The sequence below is a fragment of the Lepus europaeus genome, chromosome 18, assembly GCF_033115175.1.
Source record: "Lepus europaeus isolate LE1 chromosome 18, mLepTim1.pri, whole genome shotgun sequence".
Classification (NCBI taxonomy): domain Eukaryota; kingdom Metazoa; phylum Chordata; class Mammalia; order Lagomorpha; family Leporidae; genus Lepus; species Lepus europaeus.
Window position 1 is genome coordinate 48,829,526 of NC_084844.1, and position 18,542 is coordinate 48,848,067.

The 18,542-nt window shown below is 46.8% G+C and overlaps 1 protein-coding gene across 4 annotated transcripts in view; it reads right to left on the reverse strand.

Annotated features, from left to right (window-relative positions):
* ZZEF1 (zinc finger ZZ-type and EF-hand domain containing 1) overlaps nt 1–18,542 on the reverse strand; it is a 127,634-nt gene that overhangs the window by 107,219 nt on the left and 1,873 nt on the right. For all 4 annotated transcript variants that reach the window (XM_062175259.1, XM_062175257.1, XM_062175258.1 and 1 more), the window contains exon 2: nt 3,064–3,208. In XM_062175259.1, the coding sequence (XP_062031243.1) occupies nt 3,064–3,208 (145 nt within the window). The remainder of the gene's footprint in view (nt 1–3,063; nt 3,209–18,542) is intronic.

An 18,542-nucleotide genomic window follows, 5' to 3' on the forward strand; every position in this document is an offset into this window, starting at 1 on the left:
GGTTAAGATCTGGTTAAGATTCCTGTATCTCATTATCGGAGTGTCTGGGTTTGATATCTGGCTGTGCTGCCAATTCTAGCTTCCTGCTGATGCAAACCTATGAGTCTGCTGTGCGGCCTGCTTCCTAAGTTGGATCATTCTCTCCTTTTTAATTCTACCTATTGTTATTAGCAGACACTTGGTCTTATTTATGTGATCCCTTTGACACTTATTCCTATCTATATGTTCAGTTACACACTTAAAATGATCACTTTAATTAGTAAGATGGCATTAGTACCATCCAGCTCAAGGACTTGGGTTCCTGCCACCCACATGGGAGACCTGAACTGAGTTTCTAACTCCCGACTTGAGCTTGACCCAGCGCTGGTAATTATAGGCATTTGGGGAATGAATCAGCTGATGGGAGATTTCTCTCTTAATCAAAAACAAAACAAAACTGATTCTAGCAATAAGAAAGTGTTTTAATATGCTGAAATAAGTTGAACGCATTCAGTAAAGATGCTGTCTTTCTTTTAGACACTTAAGCACCAATAGATTCATAGAAAGAATTCATTCTAGTGTGAGAACAGAGAGAAGCACTAGGAAACTGTGAAATCTCACCACAGAGTTGATCTCAGGTTACAAAGATTCATCCCAATGCTGTGATAATACCACTATTTTCAATTGGCTGTTAATGAAGAGTTTTGAGTATAAAGTTCTAAGTTATAGCCTGCTATGTAAACACCTTTGGACTGAACCCTCATTTTTCTCAGCATACTCTCCCCTCTTGTCACAATCACATGACACAACATACACCAGGTACCATCTATTGGTGGGCTCCCTGGTCTCCATTCCTTTCCTCTCCCCCCAGAAAATCTCTCTGAGGTATCCCAGGAAAGCCCTACTACTATCCACATGCTGCTAATTGCAGAGGTGGGAACAAAAGGCAGATGCTAAGCTCTAAGATGGCTACAACAACTCCAAAGTAGAATTTTAATTGCCACAAGATAAGGAAAAAGTTAATATGTAAAGACTATATAATATTCTACAAAAATTATGTAACCAACTTAGGAAAAAATCAAAATACACATTCTTTATTAGGGTACAGAAACTAGAGGCAGCTGTTTGGTACAGCAGTTAAGCATATCACTTGGGATACCTGTGCCCCTATCAGAGTGCCTGGCTTCAAGTCTTGGCTCTGCTTCTGATTCCAGCTTCCTGCTAATGTGCACACTGGGAGGTGGCAGGTGGCAGCTCGAGAACTTGGGTCCCTGCCACCCATGTGGAAGACTCAGACTGAATGCCAGGCTCCTGGCTTCAGCATAGCCCTATAGCTGCGGCGGACATCTAGGGAGTGAACCAGAAGATGGAAGATCTGTCTCTGTCTTCCTTTCTCTCTGATTTCCAAAAAAATAAGACACCAAAACCATCCTTCCCTAACTCAATAAATTCAACATAACACTCAGTGGAGCAGCCACAGGAGTCAGGAGCAACCAGATCTACATTTGTGTCCATCAAATCTATTTTGTGGTGGCTGGCAGTGTGGCATACCGAGTAAAGCTGCAGCCAATGATGCCAGCATCTCATATGGGCACTGTTTTGAGTCCTGCCTGTTCCACTTCTGATCCAGCTCCCTGCTAATATGCCTGGGAAAGCAGTAGAAGATGGCTCGAGTACTTGGGCCCCTGCTACCCATGTGGGAGACCCATAAGAAGCTCTGAGTTCTTGGCTTCAGCCTGGCCCAGCTCCAGCTGTCACAGCCATTTGGTGAGTGAACTGACCAATGGACGGAAGATATTTCTATCTCACCTCTCTCTCTCTGTAAGAATTACAGAGAAGCAGAGGCAGAGAGAGAGAAAGAGAGGTCTTCCATCTACAGGTTCACTCCTCAAATGGCCACAACTGCCAGAGCTGTACCAATCCGAAGCCAGGAGCCTGGAGCTTCCTCGGAGCCTCATACGAGGGTACAGGGGCCCAAGGACTTGGGCCATCTTTTATTGCTTTCCAGGCTATAGCAGAGATCTGAGATGGAAGTGGAGCAACCAGGACTCGAACTGGCACCATATGGGATGCCAGCACTGCAGGAGGTGGCTTTACATGTTATGCCACAGCGCTGGCCCTGAAATAAATCAATCTTAAAAAAAATCTACTTTGCTTCCACTGCCACCCCAGTTACACTGAGTATGAGAACACCACGTACATGGAGCAGGAAAAGTCCTTAGATAAGATAAATATACAAAGCTTTTCCTTTCAAACTCAATTGCTTTCTCACAGGAAAAAAAAAAAATTTCATCTACTCCACTTCTGATCCAGCTTCCTGATACTGGGCCTGGCAGGGCAGCAGATGATGGCCAAGTGCTTGGGACACTGCCACCCACATGGGGAGACCAGGATGGAGTTCCAGGCTTCTGGCTTCAGCCTGCCCCAGCACTGGCTATTGTGGCTATTTGGGAATGATGGAAGATCTCACGCGCGCTCTCTCTCTCTCTCTCTCTCCCCCTCTCTCTGTGTGACTCTGTGTCACTCCACCTTTCAAATAAATCAATAAATAAGCACACACACATATGCCTGGTTTTTCATATGTACAACACAGAAGAAGCACGGTTAAACTTGACGCTACTTTTAGTCTTAAATTCTGAGTAGCAGCTCCTAAAAACGAAAACAAACACTAAGTGCTTACCATGTGCCACACAGAAATAAGAAAGAAGGCTTTGCCCTCATGGAACTCAGTATAGTAATGAAGACAGGCACTGAAAACTGACTAACGAAATAATTACAATGGTAACACCGCAACAAAGAGATGCAGATGCTAACAGGACACACAACAGGGATCAGGGAAAGTTCTTAAGACACCAAAATAAAAAGATCCACTAGGGGAGGCAGGCAGGTGACAGAGTGACTCAGTCAGCCCGACACTGGGGAAACAAATCAAAGGGCTGCTTATACTGGATGCTAATTCAGATCAGGTGCCCAGTGAATACTGTTGGGGGGTTTGTTTCCCGGTGTCCACAGCTTGCCTAATTGCAATCCATAGTACCATCGCAGAGCCCTCTTGAACACTCAGCTCTCACATGACAGCCTTACCTGGAACAAGAGAACAGGCCTGCAGTTGTCTGATGATGTGGCTCAGCTCTCCTTGAAGATTAGCTCCACTGGAATTCTTGAGGGCTTCCAGCATGTTCTCAGCATCAACCGTGCCATCACCCTCAGCATCAAACTGGGCAAAGGCCTATAAGAGGAGAGATGCAGAACATCAGGTCTGTTGCAATTATTAAAAATCATTCTGAAGACCCTGATTTTAAATTTTCTTTTGGTTTTTTGGTTGCAGGAAGAAGAGCCCATATATCATTCACAGAAAAATAAATTCAGGGTAGTGACTAGCTGTGTTTTTTAAAAAAATATTTATTTACTTATTTGAAAAGCAGAATTACAGAGAGAGGGGGAGAGACAGAAAGATCTTAAATCTGCTGGTTCACCATCTAAATGGCTGGAGCTGGGGCAGGCTGCAGGAGACTGGAATTCTACCATGGTCTCCCACATGGGTGGCAGAAGCCCAAATACTTGGGCCAACTTCCACTGCCTTCCCAAGCACATTAGCAGGGAGCTGGCTCATAAGCGAAGCAGCTGAGACAAACTGGTGCTCATATGGAATGCCAGCATTGCAGGCAGCAGCTTAACCCATTGCACCACAATGCTGGCTCCGACTCGCCATGCTTTGTAGAGTATATGTAGATACGTGCATACAAAATGTTATCATCTCATTTCTCCTCCAGGAAGGTAATTCCTCCTCCCCCCAAAATAATTGCAGAAGGAAGCATCTACTGAAAACTTTTCTTTATTTTATTTTATTTATTTTTGACAGGCAGAGTGGACAGTGAGAGAGAGAGAAACAGAGAGAAAGGTCTTCCTTTTTGCCGTTGGTTCACCCTCCAATGGCCGCTGCGGCCGGCGCATCGCGCTGATCCGAAGCCAGGAGCCAGGTGCTTCTCCCGGTCTCCCATGCGGGTGCAGGGCCCAAGGACTTGGGCCATCCTCCACTGCCTTCCCGGGCCATAGCATAGAGCTGGCCTGGAAGAGGGGCAACCGGGACAGGATCGGTGCCCCGACCGGGACTAGAACCCGGTGTGCCGGCGCCGCAAGGCGGAGGATTAGCCTGTTGAGCCACGGCGCTGGCCTAGCTGGGCTTTCTTTGTTAAATACTACTCTTGGGAAACAAGCACTAACTTGGTTTATCTGCATCACAGCCTTGTTCTCACTTACCTTTAACCATAATCCCACTTGCCTTTTGCTTTGAGGGGAAGGGTAACAGTAGTATTGTATGTCTGTGTGTGTGCTTAAAGATTTACATTATTTACTTGAAAGGCAGAATGACAGAGAGAGGGCAAAACAGAGATCTTCACTCCCTACAGCCAGGTCAAAGCCAGGAGTCAGTAGTTCCATTTGGGTCTCCTATGTGGGTGGCAAGGACCCAAGTGCTTGGGGCATCTAATGCTGCTGTCCCAGATATGCACTAGATCAGAAATGGAGCAGCTGAGATCTGAACAGGTGCTCGGATATGGAATACTGGCATCACAGGCAGTGGCTTAACCCACTGTGCCACAACCCTGGTACCTCTGTGTGTGTGTGTGTGTGTGTTCAAAGAGGTATTAACTTTTAGAAATATAAAATGAAATATTTATGGATAAAATGTTTTGATGTCAAGACTTGCCTCAATTGGGGCCGGTGCTTTGTCATAGCAGGTAAAGCTGCCACCTGCAGTGCCAGCTTCCTATATGGGCGCCGGTTCAAGTCCCGGCTGCTCTACTTCTAATCCAGCTCTCTGCTATGGCTGAGAAAGCAGTAGAAGATGGCCCAAGTTCTTGAGCCCCTGCACCCACGTGGGAGATCCAGAAGAAGCTCCTGGCTCCTGGCTTTGGATCGGCTCAGCTCCGGCTACTGTGGCCATCTAGGGAGTAAACCAGCAGATGGAAGACTTTCTTCCTCCCTCTCTCTCTAAGCCTCTGTCTCTCTGTAACTCTGCCTTTCAAATAAATAATAAATAAATCTTAAAAAAAAAAAACTTGCCTCAAAATAATTTGAATAGGAGCCAGCGCTGTGGCGTAGAGGGTAAAGCTGCTGCCTACAGTGCCAGCATCCTATATGGGCCCTGATTTGAGTCCTGGCTGCTCCACTTCCAAACCAGCTCTCTAGTATGGCCTGGAAAAGCAGATGGCTCAAGTACTTGGGCCCCTGCACCTGAGTGGGAGACCTGGAAGAAGCTCCTGGCTTCAGATTGGCCCAGTTACAGCTGTTGCAGGCCATCTGGGGACTGAACCAGTGGATGGAAGACCCTTCTTTCTCTCTCTCTCTGCCTCTCTGTAACTCAGCCTTTCAAAAATATAAGTAAATCTTTAAATTAAATAACTAAATAAAACATTTTACGCCGGCGCCGCAGCTCAATAGGCTAATTCTCCACTTTGCGGCGCCGGCACACCTGGTTCTAGTCCCGGTCGGGGCACCGATCCTGTCCCGGTTGCCCCTCTTCCAGGCCAGCTCTCTGCTGTGGCCAGGGAGTGCAGTGGAGGATGGCCCAAGTGCTTGGGCCCTGCACCCGCATGGGAGACCAGGAGAAGCACCTGGCTCCTGCCTTTGGATCAGCGCAGTGCACCAGCCGCAGCGCGCCAGTTGCAGCGGCCATTGGAGGGTGAACCAACGGCAAAAAGGAAGACCTTTCTCTCTGTCTCTCTCTCTCACTGTCCACTCTGCCTGTCTTAAAAAAAAAGAAATTTAAAATAGTAATAATTTGTATGGAAGAAGGAGAAAGTAGGTGGGATTTAGATGAAATAAAATTGGCCTTTTGGGAAAGCAGTAGAAGATGGCCCAAGTCCTTGGGCCCCTGCACTGGCGTGGGAGACCTGGAAGAAGCTCCTGGCTCCTGACTTTGGATCGGCACAGCTTTGGCTGTTGTGGCCAATTGGGGAGTGAACCAGTGGATGGAAGACCTCTCTCTCTCTCTCTCTCTCTCTCTCTCTGCCTCTCTTCTCTCTGTGTAACTCTTTCAAATAAATAAATAAAGGCCTTGAGTTGGTTCTTGTTCAAAGTGACTAGTAGTTCCACGAGAATTTATCTCACTCTTATCTCTATTTTTTTTTTTTAAGTTTAAACATTTCCATTAAAAGAGGGAAAAAAGGCAGATTATCCTCCAATATATTGACAGAAAACTGGTGGCTGATTCTCTAGAGAGTGGTACAACATCTGTGGGCCAGGCACATACTGAAATTTGGGGATTCAGGGTTACTTGTTGAATGTTTAAGATTCAACCTTCCCACTGGCAACCAATCTCGGACGCTTCCAGGCAAGAGACTGGCACAGTCTTCTCTGAGAAACCCCCAAGCCCAAGGGAACAGGCCATGGCCATGGGCACTGGGACCTCGCAATGAAAGGGCCCAGAAAGTAAATCTCACAGTGAGGCTCAGACCACCGAGCAGCCAGTATTTCAGTCCTCCATTTTTTAGTGAGTGGACAATCTAGGACCACTGAAAAAATCTCAGGAAAGCCCTAAATATAAAACACAGAAAAGCAACTAGGAGAAAAGAAAGACTATGCAGGGGAAAGAAAACTTCAAAAGGATGATTAAGGGGCCAGCACTGTGGTGCAGTGGGTTAAAGCCCTGGCCTGAAGCGCTGGCATCTCATCTGGGCACCGGTTCTAGTCCTGGCTGCTCCTCTTCCAATCCAGCTCTCTGCTATGGCCTGGGAAAGCAGTGGAAGATGGCCCAAGTCCTTGGGCCCCTAAACCCACGTGGGAGACCCGGAGGAAGCTCCTGGCTCCTGCCTTCAGATCAGCGCAGCTCTAGCCGTTGCGGCCAACTGGGGAGTGAACCAATGGATGGAAGATCTATTTCTCTGTCTCTATCTCTCTGTAACTCTGTATTTCAAATAAAATTTTAAAAATCTTTTCAAAAAGGATGATTAATATATTCAGAGATTTTAAAAGATATTTTTAATGCAAGCTTTACTGAGGTAGATGATTCACATACTATAAAATTCACCCTTTTAAAACATATAATCCAGGGTCCTGCCTAGCATAGCAGATTAAGCCACCACCTGCTCCACTTCCCAGCTCCCAACCAATATCCCTGGGAAAGCAGAAGTGATAGCCCAAGTACTGGGGCACCTGCTCCCCACATGGGAGACTAAGGTAGAGTTCCAGGCTCCTGGCTTCAACCTGGCCCAGACCCAGCTGTTGCATCCATGTGAAGAATGAACCAGTAGATGGAAGATCTCTCCCTCTCTCTCCTTATGTCTCTCTAGTTCTGCCTTTTAAATAAATAAATCTTAAAAAAAAAAAAAAAAGAATCAAAATGGAACTGATTCAGCAGTCACACTGGAAACCAGAAGGCAATGGGAGCAGGGCCATCAACATCCTGGAAGAGTACGTGTGAGCATGAGCATGTATCTGTGAAAGTATGCATGTGTATTGAGTGTTTCAGTGTGAGAGAGTGTGAGCTGAGTGTGTGTGCACGCTGCAGGGACAGGAGGGCTCTTTCTAACCCAGAAGTCAATACTCAGCCAAAATTCTATCAACTGCGAGAGAGTAAGACAAAGACATTCTCACATATCCTGGACTATCAAAAAATGAACTACTTAGTACTCTGTTTTCCAAAAAACTAGTAGGGGATGTGTCCACTGCAAAGCAGGAATATGCCAAGAAAAAGGAAGAATGGGGCCCAACCAAGAGAGAAACCAGAGCCCTGGATTAGTTTCTGAGATGGCACCATCCGGCAGGGAGACAGCCCATATTACAGCAAGTCAGAAAGCTCTGGAAAACACAGAAGATGAAACCGACTGCCGGCCCATGTGTTTGACATAGTGATTGCTTGTGTTAGAGGAGACTGAGACAACTGGCAGTGAATCTAGGACTAAATACTGATAGAGGACAAAAGAAATGTGCCATTCAATTGTGAACTCCAAAGAAAATAGGAAGATGTAAAAGAAAGTAATCATGATTCAGCCATGTAAAGAATTTACAGAGTTACAATAACATAAACTTTGGGGCCGGTGCTGTGGTGTATTGGGTAAAGCTGCCGCCTGCAGTGCCGGCATCCCATATGGGTGCCAGTTCAAGTCCCAGCTGCTCCACTTCCGATCCAGCTCTCTGCTATGGCCTGGGAAAGCAGTGGAAGATGGCCCAAGTCCTTGGGCCCCTACACCAGTATGGGAGACCAGGAAGAAGCTCTTGGCTCCTGGTTTTGGATTGGCACAGCTCCAGCCATTGCGGAAAGACAGATTAGGAAACTGAGTACTGAAGCACTCAATTCCAGGCACCCTGAAAAGCACTTTATATGTTGATAATTATTAATTCTTCTTAACAATAATAATATTTGTTACTAAACTCCACATTCTGTATAGGGAGGTCAGGTAACTTGCCCAAGGTCACACAGCTAGTATGTGACTCTAAGGTTCTATGACCCTGTTTCTCCTCTCATTGACTGGTCTCTGGGTTCCTTGCAGTATACAGACCAAGTGCTTAAAACCTCTTTTAGGGCATTGGCATTGTGGTGCAGTGGGTTAAGCCACTGCCTGCAACATGGGCATTCTCTATTGGAGCACTGGTTTGAGTCTTGGCTCAAGTCCCAGCTACTCTATTTCCATCCAATCTAGACTGCTGCTAGTGCATTTGAGAAAGCAGCCGAAGATGGTCTGAGTACTTAGGTCCCTGCTACCCAAGTGGGAGACCTGGATGGAGTTCTGGGCTCCTGGCTTTGGCCTTGCCCAGTCCTGGCTGTTTTAGCCATTTGGGGAGTGAACCAGCAGATGGAAGCTATCTGTCTTTTCCTTTCTCTCTCTGTCGCTTTGCCTTTCAAATAAATAAATCGCAAAAAAAATAAAAAAACAAAACCTCTCTTAGCTCCTCCACTTCCTCCTTCTATAGAACCTGCTCTCTGCACCTCTGCCCAGGTGAACTCACTGTCAACCCTAGAAGCAAGACTTGCTCTCTCAAGATCTCAAGACAGCACTCAAACCCCACATCACCAGAACTGCCACACCTCAAGGGCTACTGCACCTGCAAAGGCTGCATGATTCACGCCCTCCCATTCGATTCCCACTGCTTACCGCCAATAAAAATTGCCTATAAGCAAGACTATAAAACTAATGACACTTTTGCTGTTTGTACACAATTTCTGTTGATCTGTCAATAGTTAATGAATACAATAAAAAGAACTTTCAAATAAACAAAATCAGACATTTTAGCTGAGGAAAAAAAGTCATAACTGCCTTGCTAACAGCTTCACCAAATAAATATGGAACATAACTACTGCAGACCCCACAGTGTGGATGCAGTGCATAAACTATCATAAGAGCTAATATTTACTGAGCATTTACTACGCACCAGGCAGAGTTCTAGTACTTCCCATGGATAAACTCCTATCTTCCACAACAACCCCAGAGGTAGGCACCACCTTTTTACTGGTGAGGAACAGAGAGGGTAAGGATTCTGCTTGAGGCTGCATGGCTAGTGGATGTGGGTCCTGGGTTACCTGATCCTGGATACCACACTATAAACCACCCGGCCATGCGCCCACAGACACTCCAGAGACTGGAAGCCCAGAAGGGGAGGGGCATTCAGAGCAAACAACCCTTGAACTGAGCTTTAATGGATAACCAAGAGCTGAAGAACAGGAAGAGGGGGAGGCCACCCAGGATGGAGGGGACTGAGTGTGAGCACTGACACGGGGTACATCGCAGATGGTGAGAATGATGACCTGTCTGGTGTGGCTGGAAAGGAAGCTGAGGCAAGAGAGGAAGAGAGGGACAGAAGTCAGAACAGAGAGCCTGGCCAAATAGGCTGAGGAGCCAAGATACAGCACAGAGGGCACCACAAGGCCCCTGGAGAATCTAAGGGTGGATGAGGCTGACTGTCCCAGATCCACATAAGCTCTCATATTGGAATGGACCTAGAAACGTGCCCTTGTGCTGCCTACACCCTTTCTCCAGTGTCTCTGTGAGTAGTGAGCCACCTTCTGTTACGCACATTGGTGATGAAGTTCATGAGCTCTGGCCAGTTCCAACAGCAAAAACTCTCTCACAAATGAATGGAAATGTGCCGCCCTGAGGTTATCACCCTGTGGGGTCATTCAGAGCACATCTGCTCCCTTTGCCCCAAGACAGCCTGCAGCTCACGTCACCAGGAGCAGGTCCTGTGTTTCCCCCAAACCATCCATTCCTCAACCAGCTCTGCATCTGGTAGGGTTTTCGTTCCTTTCCTATCCTTTGGGATCCCTGTAGTGTGCCAATAATCCTCAGAGCAGGGCTTCTCCAGTGTCAGTGACTGATCCACTATAAGAAATGCATCTTGTACCATGACCCAGTATACAAGCAAGTATAACTGATATAAAAGTTTCATGAAACAATACAGTACCTTGTCTCAGCAGATAGGATATACTCTGATAGTTGCTATTCCCTTCCATTCTGTTTCACTTTTTTAACATTTTTTAAGATTCACTACATAGATTTCCAACCCATCACAGGGGCAACTTGAAACACTTTACCTTGCAATATAGGGCCCCAAACTCAACTCAGAACTCTCGGTGCAGTCTAATAGTGCCCAGTGCAGCAAGTGGTGCTTTGCCTCTCTAAGAGCAATGTTCTAGGTTTTCTATGATCTGCTGCACTCTCCCTCTTCCTCCCTATTCAGGCATCCTCCTCTCACTAGGTGCTCTGCCAACCTCACAGTAACTACTCAGAGTCAGACTGAGAGAGGAAACCTGGATTTGAGTAGGGGGCACATTTACCACTTATCTCTGTGAAACCCAGGGTAGGACTCTTGACCTCCCTACATCTCAGTTCCTCATTCTGCCAACTCTCCTGCCTGTGGCTTGTTGTAAGCATACAAAGGTTCATTAACTAGATGATGCCTGGTCAGCTGCACAGGCCTGTTTTCAATCTAGTTAGAAAGCCATATTGATCCACCTTGCAGACAAGAGACAGGAATGTGGACCAGTTGACTGTAGATTTCCATCCATTTGCCTTGGCCTCAGGGCAGCATGAGGTTGAGCTCACATCCTCTTTCATTCCAGTTTAACCTCCTTAACCACTATTGGGAGCCAGACTACATGGCAGAAATGAAAATGGATCCCAGGACCATCACACACCAGCACAATGTGGGCACAGACCAGCAGAATGCCACGCAGCGGCGTAAACGTGAAGGCTGCATGCTGGCTCAACTTGAGAAACACACGCCTTAAAAGTCAAAACAAAGTCTGGATCTGATCCCAGTTCTGCTGCCGGCTGACCTGTTTACCTATCCATTTAAGACCTCAGTTTATTCATCTGTAAGACTGCACACAGCCTGTAAAGGGCTGTCGCAGAGACTGGAGTAAACAGCAAAAGGGAACAGGAACACCATTAATCCCAACTTTTTTTTTTTTTGCAATTTAGCTATGTATAAAGCATTGCTCTAGGTGCTTTACATGAACTAAATCATTTAAGCCTCAATCCAATTATGTAAGGCAGATACTTTTGTTAGGCTAATTTTACTGATGTAACAACTGAGACACATGATGGTCAAACCCAGGTGACCAAGATCACCTGGCTTGAGGTTTGATGGAAGTAGGATCTGCCCACAGCAGGGTGGCTCCAGGCCCAGTTCTCTCAAGCTCCAGCTAAAGAAGCACGGTGGAATGGGCAGAGTCACAAAGCGCAAACTTGCCGATACCATAAACAGTCTCCGTACACCTATACTCAGCAGGTTATGGAAGGGAGCCCTTCGTGGGGAAAGAGAGGGGGCAGGCTGCAAGCAGTGGTCACCAAGGTGCAGCAAGCTCAGACTACAGACTGAGTCACAAAGTAGCATCATTTCCCAAGTCTGCCCTCCCACCTCAATGTATTTGCATGTTATACTTTCCAAACAAAATATCCTTCTCTTAGCCAAATTCTTAAACTCTTTCAAGCTTTCCTTTAGGGAAGCCTTCCTCAAATTTCATGCTACTGTTAAGTCCTTCTCTGGAACCTGAAAGTAGAGAGGACATAGGACGGACAAGGTCTGAAGGGATGGAGGTGGAAGGAGGTAGCAAAGGACAAAATACCCTTATACACAGGCAACTAAAAAAGGAGCTGGCTAGGGCCTGGCACTGTGGCTTAGTGGGTTAAGCCAAGGCCTGTGATGCTGGCATCCCATATGGATGCCGGTTGGAGTCCTGGCTGCTCCACTTGCAAATCAGCTCCCTGCTAATGCCCCTGGGAAAGCTGCAGAAGATGGCCTAAACGTTTGGATCCCTGAACCGATGTGGGAGACCCAGATGAAGCTCCTGGCTCCTGGCTTCATCTTGGCCAGGCCTGGCTATTGCAGCCATTTGGGTACTGAACCAGCAGATAGAAGGTCTCTCTCTCTCTCTCTCTCTCTCTCTGTGTGTGTGTCTTTCCCTTTCAAATAAATAAATAAATATTAGAAAAAAAAAAAAAAAAAGGAACTGGCTAGCCAGAGAGCACAGGGAGACCAGATGGAAAGGCATAAGAATCTACATGTTACTGTGGCATTCAGATATGACCCTGAAGGAAACGGGGAGCCACTGAAGTCTCTAAGGAGGGTAGTGCCATGATGAAGCACTTTGGAAATCAGGGAAAGGCAAAATAGAGCTATGGTCTTTTCATCTATAGCTCTTTCGGATCATAAATCTCTCCCAAACAGCCAACATCATCATCTCGCCACAGCAAAGCACACAATCAAAATAACCTCCGATTCACCCTGGTTCTTTCTCTTTTGTACTGCCTCATCACCATCAATGGCCATGGCTCACCAAAGGCTTCCTGTGTGCAGCAGTAGGCAGGCAGACGGCAGGGGGCCTCACAGCCTAGTTACAGAACAAGGCCAGACGGCACACTGTAAGGGCCAGAGGGCCAGTACACCGGTCCAGAACAGGAGACAGGAGCCTCAGGTCTAGGGCTGCAAGCACCATGAGAGGAGCCACCTGCATCATGCCACAGAAGGCTTGGTGCTGACCAGGTGACAGTGCCAAGGTAGGGAATCTTTAACTGAGGGAAGCAAAGTCCACACCCAGGACAAGGCAGATGTCCCACTAGCTGGCACAAGGCTCATACAGGGTCCGAGTGAGACAGACTGGCCTGTGAGATCCAATCCACTCAGAGGAATACGGATTTGATCCCTAAGTTAGTAGGGAGGGTAGGCAATGCTTAAAGCCTGCTGTGAGTTTATGGTGCACATACACAAATGACACCTCTCTGCTTAAAGATAATGCCAAGCAATATCTCGTTATTCAAAGGTTGCGACGAGGCCTGCACTGTGTTCAAACTGCTAAACCACACTGAGGGCACTACAGGTGAAAGCTACTGGGTGCAGGCTGCATGCCAGTGAGATCAGGCTAAGATAAAGAGTAGACAGCTCCTTCCTAAGGGCTTACAATCCAATGAATTTCACAAGAGGAACACCAATGCTAATACAGCAAATTAATATAAGATCTATTCATGTTCAGTTCTCACCTTAAAGCCATCCCCTATCACCCTAGGCTCAGCACTTTGTTCTGCCCTAGAGTCTACATGATTTTCTAGAAGCATACCATATTAAGAGCACAAATACCTAATCTCCAATCTCTAATGTCAATTAGAAACTTAATTTCAGTCTTCTACACAGGAGTCTATTACATATTGCTCCCTGCGGGCCAATCGAAGAGCCCTCCTCCTGGACCACACCTGCCCTGAGGAAAGGTGTGCTGTACTATAAAAAGATAACCTTCCAGACTCTGGCCCATGGTACAACTCTTTATGACACTGCTTCAAGCAACCAAGGTACAGGAATGTGAAAGCAAGACAGCTGGGAGGGCATAGATCTCAGAGAAACCTAGGGGGCCAAAGAACAAGTACATTACGCTTGGAAATTCTTAGCATTGTAACAACTCATGTAGAGCAGTGATGGTGTGTTCTACCACAGTAGCTCTCAGAAAAATGAGTGAAGGGAAATGGCTCATCGTCCTAGCTGCTACTCTAAAGGCATTTTATTGCTGTTTCACTAAAAGCCTTGCATTAAACCATCACAGTCCATTTTCAGAGGCTTAGCTGTAGAACTGACTATGGAGCACACACAGAAGCATATACTCACTCAGGTCGAAGGACAGACCTGTTTTTGAGGCTCAGAGTCAAATGGACAGCCAACTTTTCCTTTCTTCAGGCAGCCCTAATGTAATTATGCCTCACGCTCAGATGGCACAACCACAGTGATGATCACAACCAAGTTTTTAAACCTTGGCTAAGCTTCCACCTGGAGTCACAGCTGCTCTCTTCACTGAACCAGTGCTAGCCAGCTGGGGGTGGGGGAGTCACCAAATCCAACTACAAGCCAAAGCCCAGCTCCCCACCCTGCCCAAGGTACTTATAAATCACTTTAAGTTGATGCTAAGTATTTTAAGGAAAACACAGGATGCTTTCTCTCTCATTTGGATTACCCATGTGAGCGCTCCCCTAAAATGAAGGAAAAAACGAAAATAACAAAAAACTGAAAAGTGAATTATGTATCCTTTAGACTAGAGAAGGAACACAGGCAGGCAGCTCCCGAGAGGAGTGAGAAGCTGTCCTTCCCAACAGACATCCTCGCCGGACCCTGCGGGGTCCTCGGCTCAGTCCCTGCTTCCTCCTCAGCTGCGGCTGTCGTCACCCACCTGTCCCCACGGCTGGCCTAAGCTCCAGACGCCTCTGAACATGCTGTGAATCGGGGAGCGAGACGAGGAATAAGGATGTGAAAGATGAAGTGCAAGCACACCTTTCATGAGTTCTAAGTATGGACACTCACTACCCTGTCACATAGCTCTAAACTGTTCGGGGAATTCTATAAAAATAAGACAACAGCGCACAGCACTTTAGAAATCACCTGTCCTCAATGCTACGCTTACGATTCCCTGATGTTTCTTTTTGCCATATATGTGACTACTGTGTCTTATTATAAAAAGATGCAACCATGCACAATTTTCTCTTCCCATGTATTTCTGACTGAATGGCCTCTGGATTTAACTGTGCAAAACAGTCCAGGGACCAGGATTTAGGTTCTCAGGGAGCTCCATGTTTTCATTCATGACCACAAGAAAAACAAACACATCAGAAAAAGTAGAAATAATGTAGCTCTTCTCTCACACAGCCCCACCCCATGTACAAATGAGAAGACTGCCTATTCCAGGCAGGCTTCTCTCCTCACCTCCTGCCTATAGCCCAGTAGTCTGAGAGACAGCTCCACTGACCACATTAAACTCACATGGTCAAAACCAAACTCAATGGAGTCAACGATGTGGCGCAGCAGGTTAAGCCACAGCCTATGGCACCTGCATCCCATATGGATGCCGGTTTCAGTCCCAGCTGCTCCATTTCTTTTGATCCAGCTCCTTGCTAATGTGCCCAGGAAAGCAGCAGAAGATGATCCAAATGCCTGGGCCCTTGGCATCCATGTGGGAGACCCAGAAAAAGCTCCTGGCTCCTGACTCCTGACTTCGGCCTGGCCCAGCTCGGGTCATTGTAGCCATTTGGGGATTGAACCAGTGAATGTAAGAGCTCTTTCTCTCTCTGGCTCTCCTTCTCTCTCCCTGCAACTCTGACTTTCAAATAAATAAATCTTCGGGTCTCCCACGCAGGTGCAGGAGTCCACGGACTCAGGCTGTCTTCTACTGCTTACCCAGGCCATAGCAGAAAGCCAATCGGAAGTGGAGCAGCTGGGACTTGAACTGGTGCCCATATGGGATGCCAGCACTGCAGACGGCGGCTTTACCCGCTACACCACAGAGCTGGCCCCAAATAAATAAATCTTTAGAAACAAAAACCCCGAACTCATCTTCCCCGTCCAGATCTTCCTTTCCTTAACAAGGTTCTTCTCTCAATAAACAGCACTGCCACCAAAACAGGAAACGATTGTTCAAGTCAGTGATGTAGAGTCATCTTTGGCTTCTCTCTCCTAGTCCTCTACCCACACTCGTTTCGTCTCCAGTACTTTTTCTATCACCTAATCGGCTCTCAGTTGTTCACTGCATGCCATTTCACTGTCACCAAATCCTTTTCCCAGACTGCGATGTTAGCAGCTTAAAAAAAAAACAAATAAAAACCAGGTACTCACTTATTTGAAAGGCAGAGTAAGGCATGGGGGAGGGTGAGATGGATCTTCCATCCATTGGTTCATTTCCCAAATGCTCGAAACAGCAGCCAGGGCTGGATCAGGGCAAGGCCTCTCAACTGATGATCTCCTGGGATCCATGCCAGCTCTTCCCCATTTGACTCTCCCCAAAGTAGGCAAAATCATCACCACACTTTGCCTAAAACTCCAATTTCCAAACTCCGTAACAGGCTCAAAGGACCTGTATGTCTGTTCCCTGCCTGCTACTCTAGCCACAGGAGTCAAAGATTGCTAACTACAACTCAATCTCTGTTCTCCTCTTCCTCAGAGACTAAATCCTGATTTTTAGCTGAATATGTGGTCATGGAATAAGGATCTTTCCCAACTTCTCTTAAAACTAAGTGTGGGGCTGGCAGTGTGGGGAAACGGGTAAAGCCTCTGCCTATAGTGCCAGCATCCCATGGAGCATCGGTTCAAGTCCCAGCTGCTCCACTTCTGATCCAGCTCTCTGTTATGGCCTGGGAAAGCAGTAGAAGATGGCCCAAGTCCTTAGGCCCCTACATGTGTGTGGGTGACCCAGAAAGAAGCTCCTGGCTCCTGGCTTCGGATTGGCATAGCTCCGGCCATTGAGGCCAATGGGGGAGTGACCCAGTGGATGGAAGACCTCTCTCTCTCTCTCTCTCTCTGCCTCTTCTTCTCTCTCTGTATAACTCTTTCAAATAGATAAGTAAATCTTAAAAACAAAGTGTAGCTGTGTAGCTGAGTCTGGGCCGGAGGTATGTGAGCTATGCCTTCAGGAGAAGGGGAATGGCCCTCACCTTCCTTTTCCCTTTCCTGCTCGTTCTAAAGTGGAAATTATGGGCAGGAGGAGCCACGGAGGTCACTGTGTGAAAGGTGCCTGTGGAGGAGAGGCAAAGTCCGCCTGGGTGGTTGTAAAATGCTGCATCAACTTGCACTCCCTTCCTGGACTTCTTTTACAAAGAAAGTAGCTTTTTTATTGAAACCACTGACACACTGGGTCCTCCTGTCCCTTGGAGCAGTTTGTCTGACCCTAACACATATGCCAGGCTTCTTCTAGATTCCCTGGGCTTTTGTGGATGCAGTTCTCTTGGCCTGAGACACTGCTGCCACCTCCAGCGCCCTGTCTACTTCCGCCTTCAACACAGGGCTGGAGTGCTTTTCTGGGTAAGTCCTGCTGGACTCCCTGGATGAGATTCAGTATACTTGCTGCTCACTCCTTCCGCTCTCCTTGGACCCCATGTACTGCCACTTTCATGACTGGGTTCCTATCTGTCTCTTCCACCATACCACGTACTCTGTAACTGCAAGTATCTGCACTGTCCACTGTCATCCGGGCAACTGGCACTCAGTATATGCCCAACAAATATTTGCTCAAAGAATGAATGAATAATATCACAACTCTTGAGTGATTTCTGGACCACACCTTGAGGATTTCTTGGTCTTATATTAATACACATAGGTACTAGTATTACATGTACTCTCGGAATTTTTTTAAATGGAATCTTTTCATTAATATGACCAATATTTTTAAGAGTCTGGGTGCCTTAAAGATATTTTTTAAAGGGAAAAAAATAAGAAACATACAAATTACAATATTTGAATTCTGGCCATGTACAGGGAGAAAAATTTAAGCCTCTGCAGGCATGTGATGAAGTGGTTAAGACACTGCTTGGGATGCCCACGTCTCATATTTGGGGCAGCTGGCTCAAGTCCCAGACACCGGCTTTTGATCTGGCTTCCTGCGAACGTGCACCCTGGGAGGCAGCAGATGATGGTTCAAGTGCCTGGGTCCCTGCCACCCGTGAAGGAGACCTGGATAGAGTTCCTGGCTCCTGATGCAGGCCTGGCCCAGCCCTGTCTAGTGCAGGCATCTGGGAATGAACCAGCGGACGGGATATCTCTCTTCCTCTTTCAAATAAATAGAGGTAAATAAATAAAAAATTAAACAAACAGCCTTTTAATGGCATAAGCACCTGCTGGTTTACTGTTTAATATATGTGCCCTGACAACCAAGATTCATATTTTTTTGTTGCCATTTTAAAAAAAGATTTATTTACTTATTTGAAAGGCACAGAGAGAGAAAAGATTTTCCATCTACTGATTCACTCCCCAAATGGCTGGGGCTGGGTCAAACCAAGGTAGGAGTCAGGAACTTCTTCTAGGTCTCCCACGTGGGTGCAGGGGCCCAGGGACTTGGGCCAGTTTTCACTCCTTTCCCAGATGCATTAGCAGGGAGCTGGATTGGAAGTAGAGCAGCAGAGATTCGAACCCATGCCCATGTGGGCTGCTGGCACTGCAGGCAGAGGGTTAACCTTCCACGGCACAGTGCTGGCCCAACAATAAAGACTCTACATGGCTTCTATTAACTTACACAAAGTAAGCACTTTTATTTAATGTCATATGAAAGAAATTGGATCTCAAGGAGGCAGTAAAAAGAGAAAGAGAAAGGAAAAAGAAAA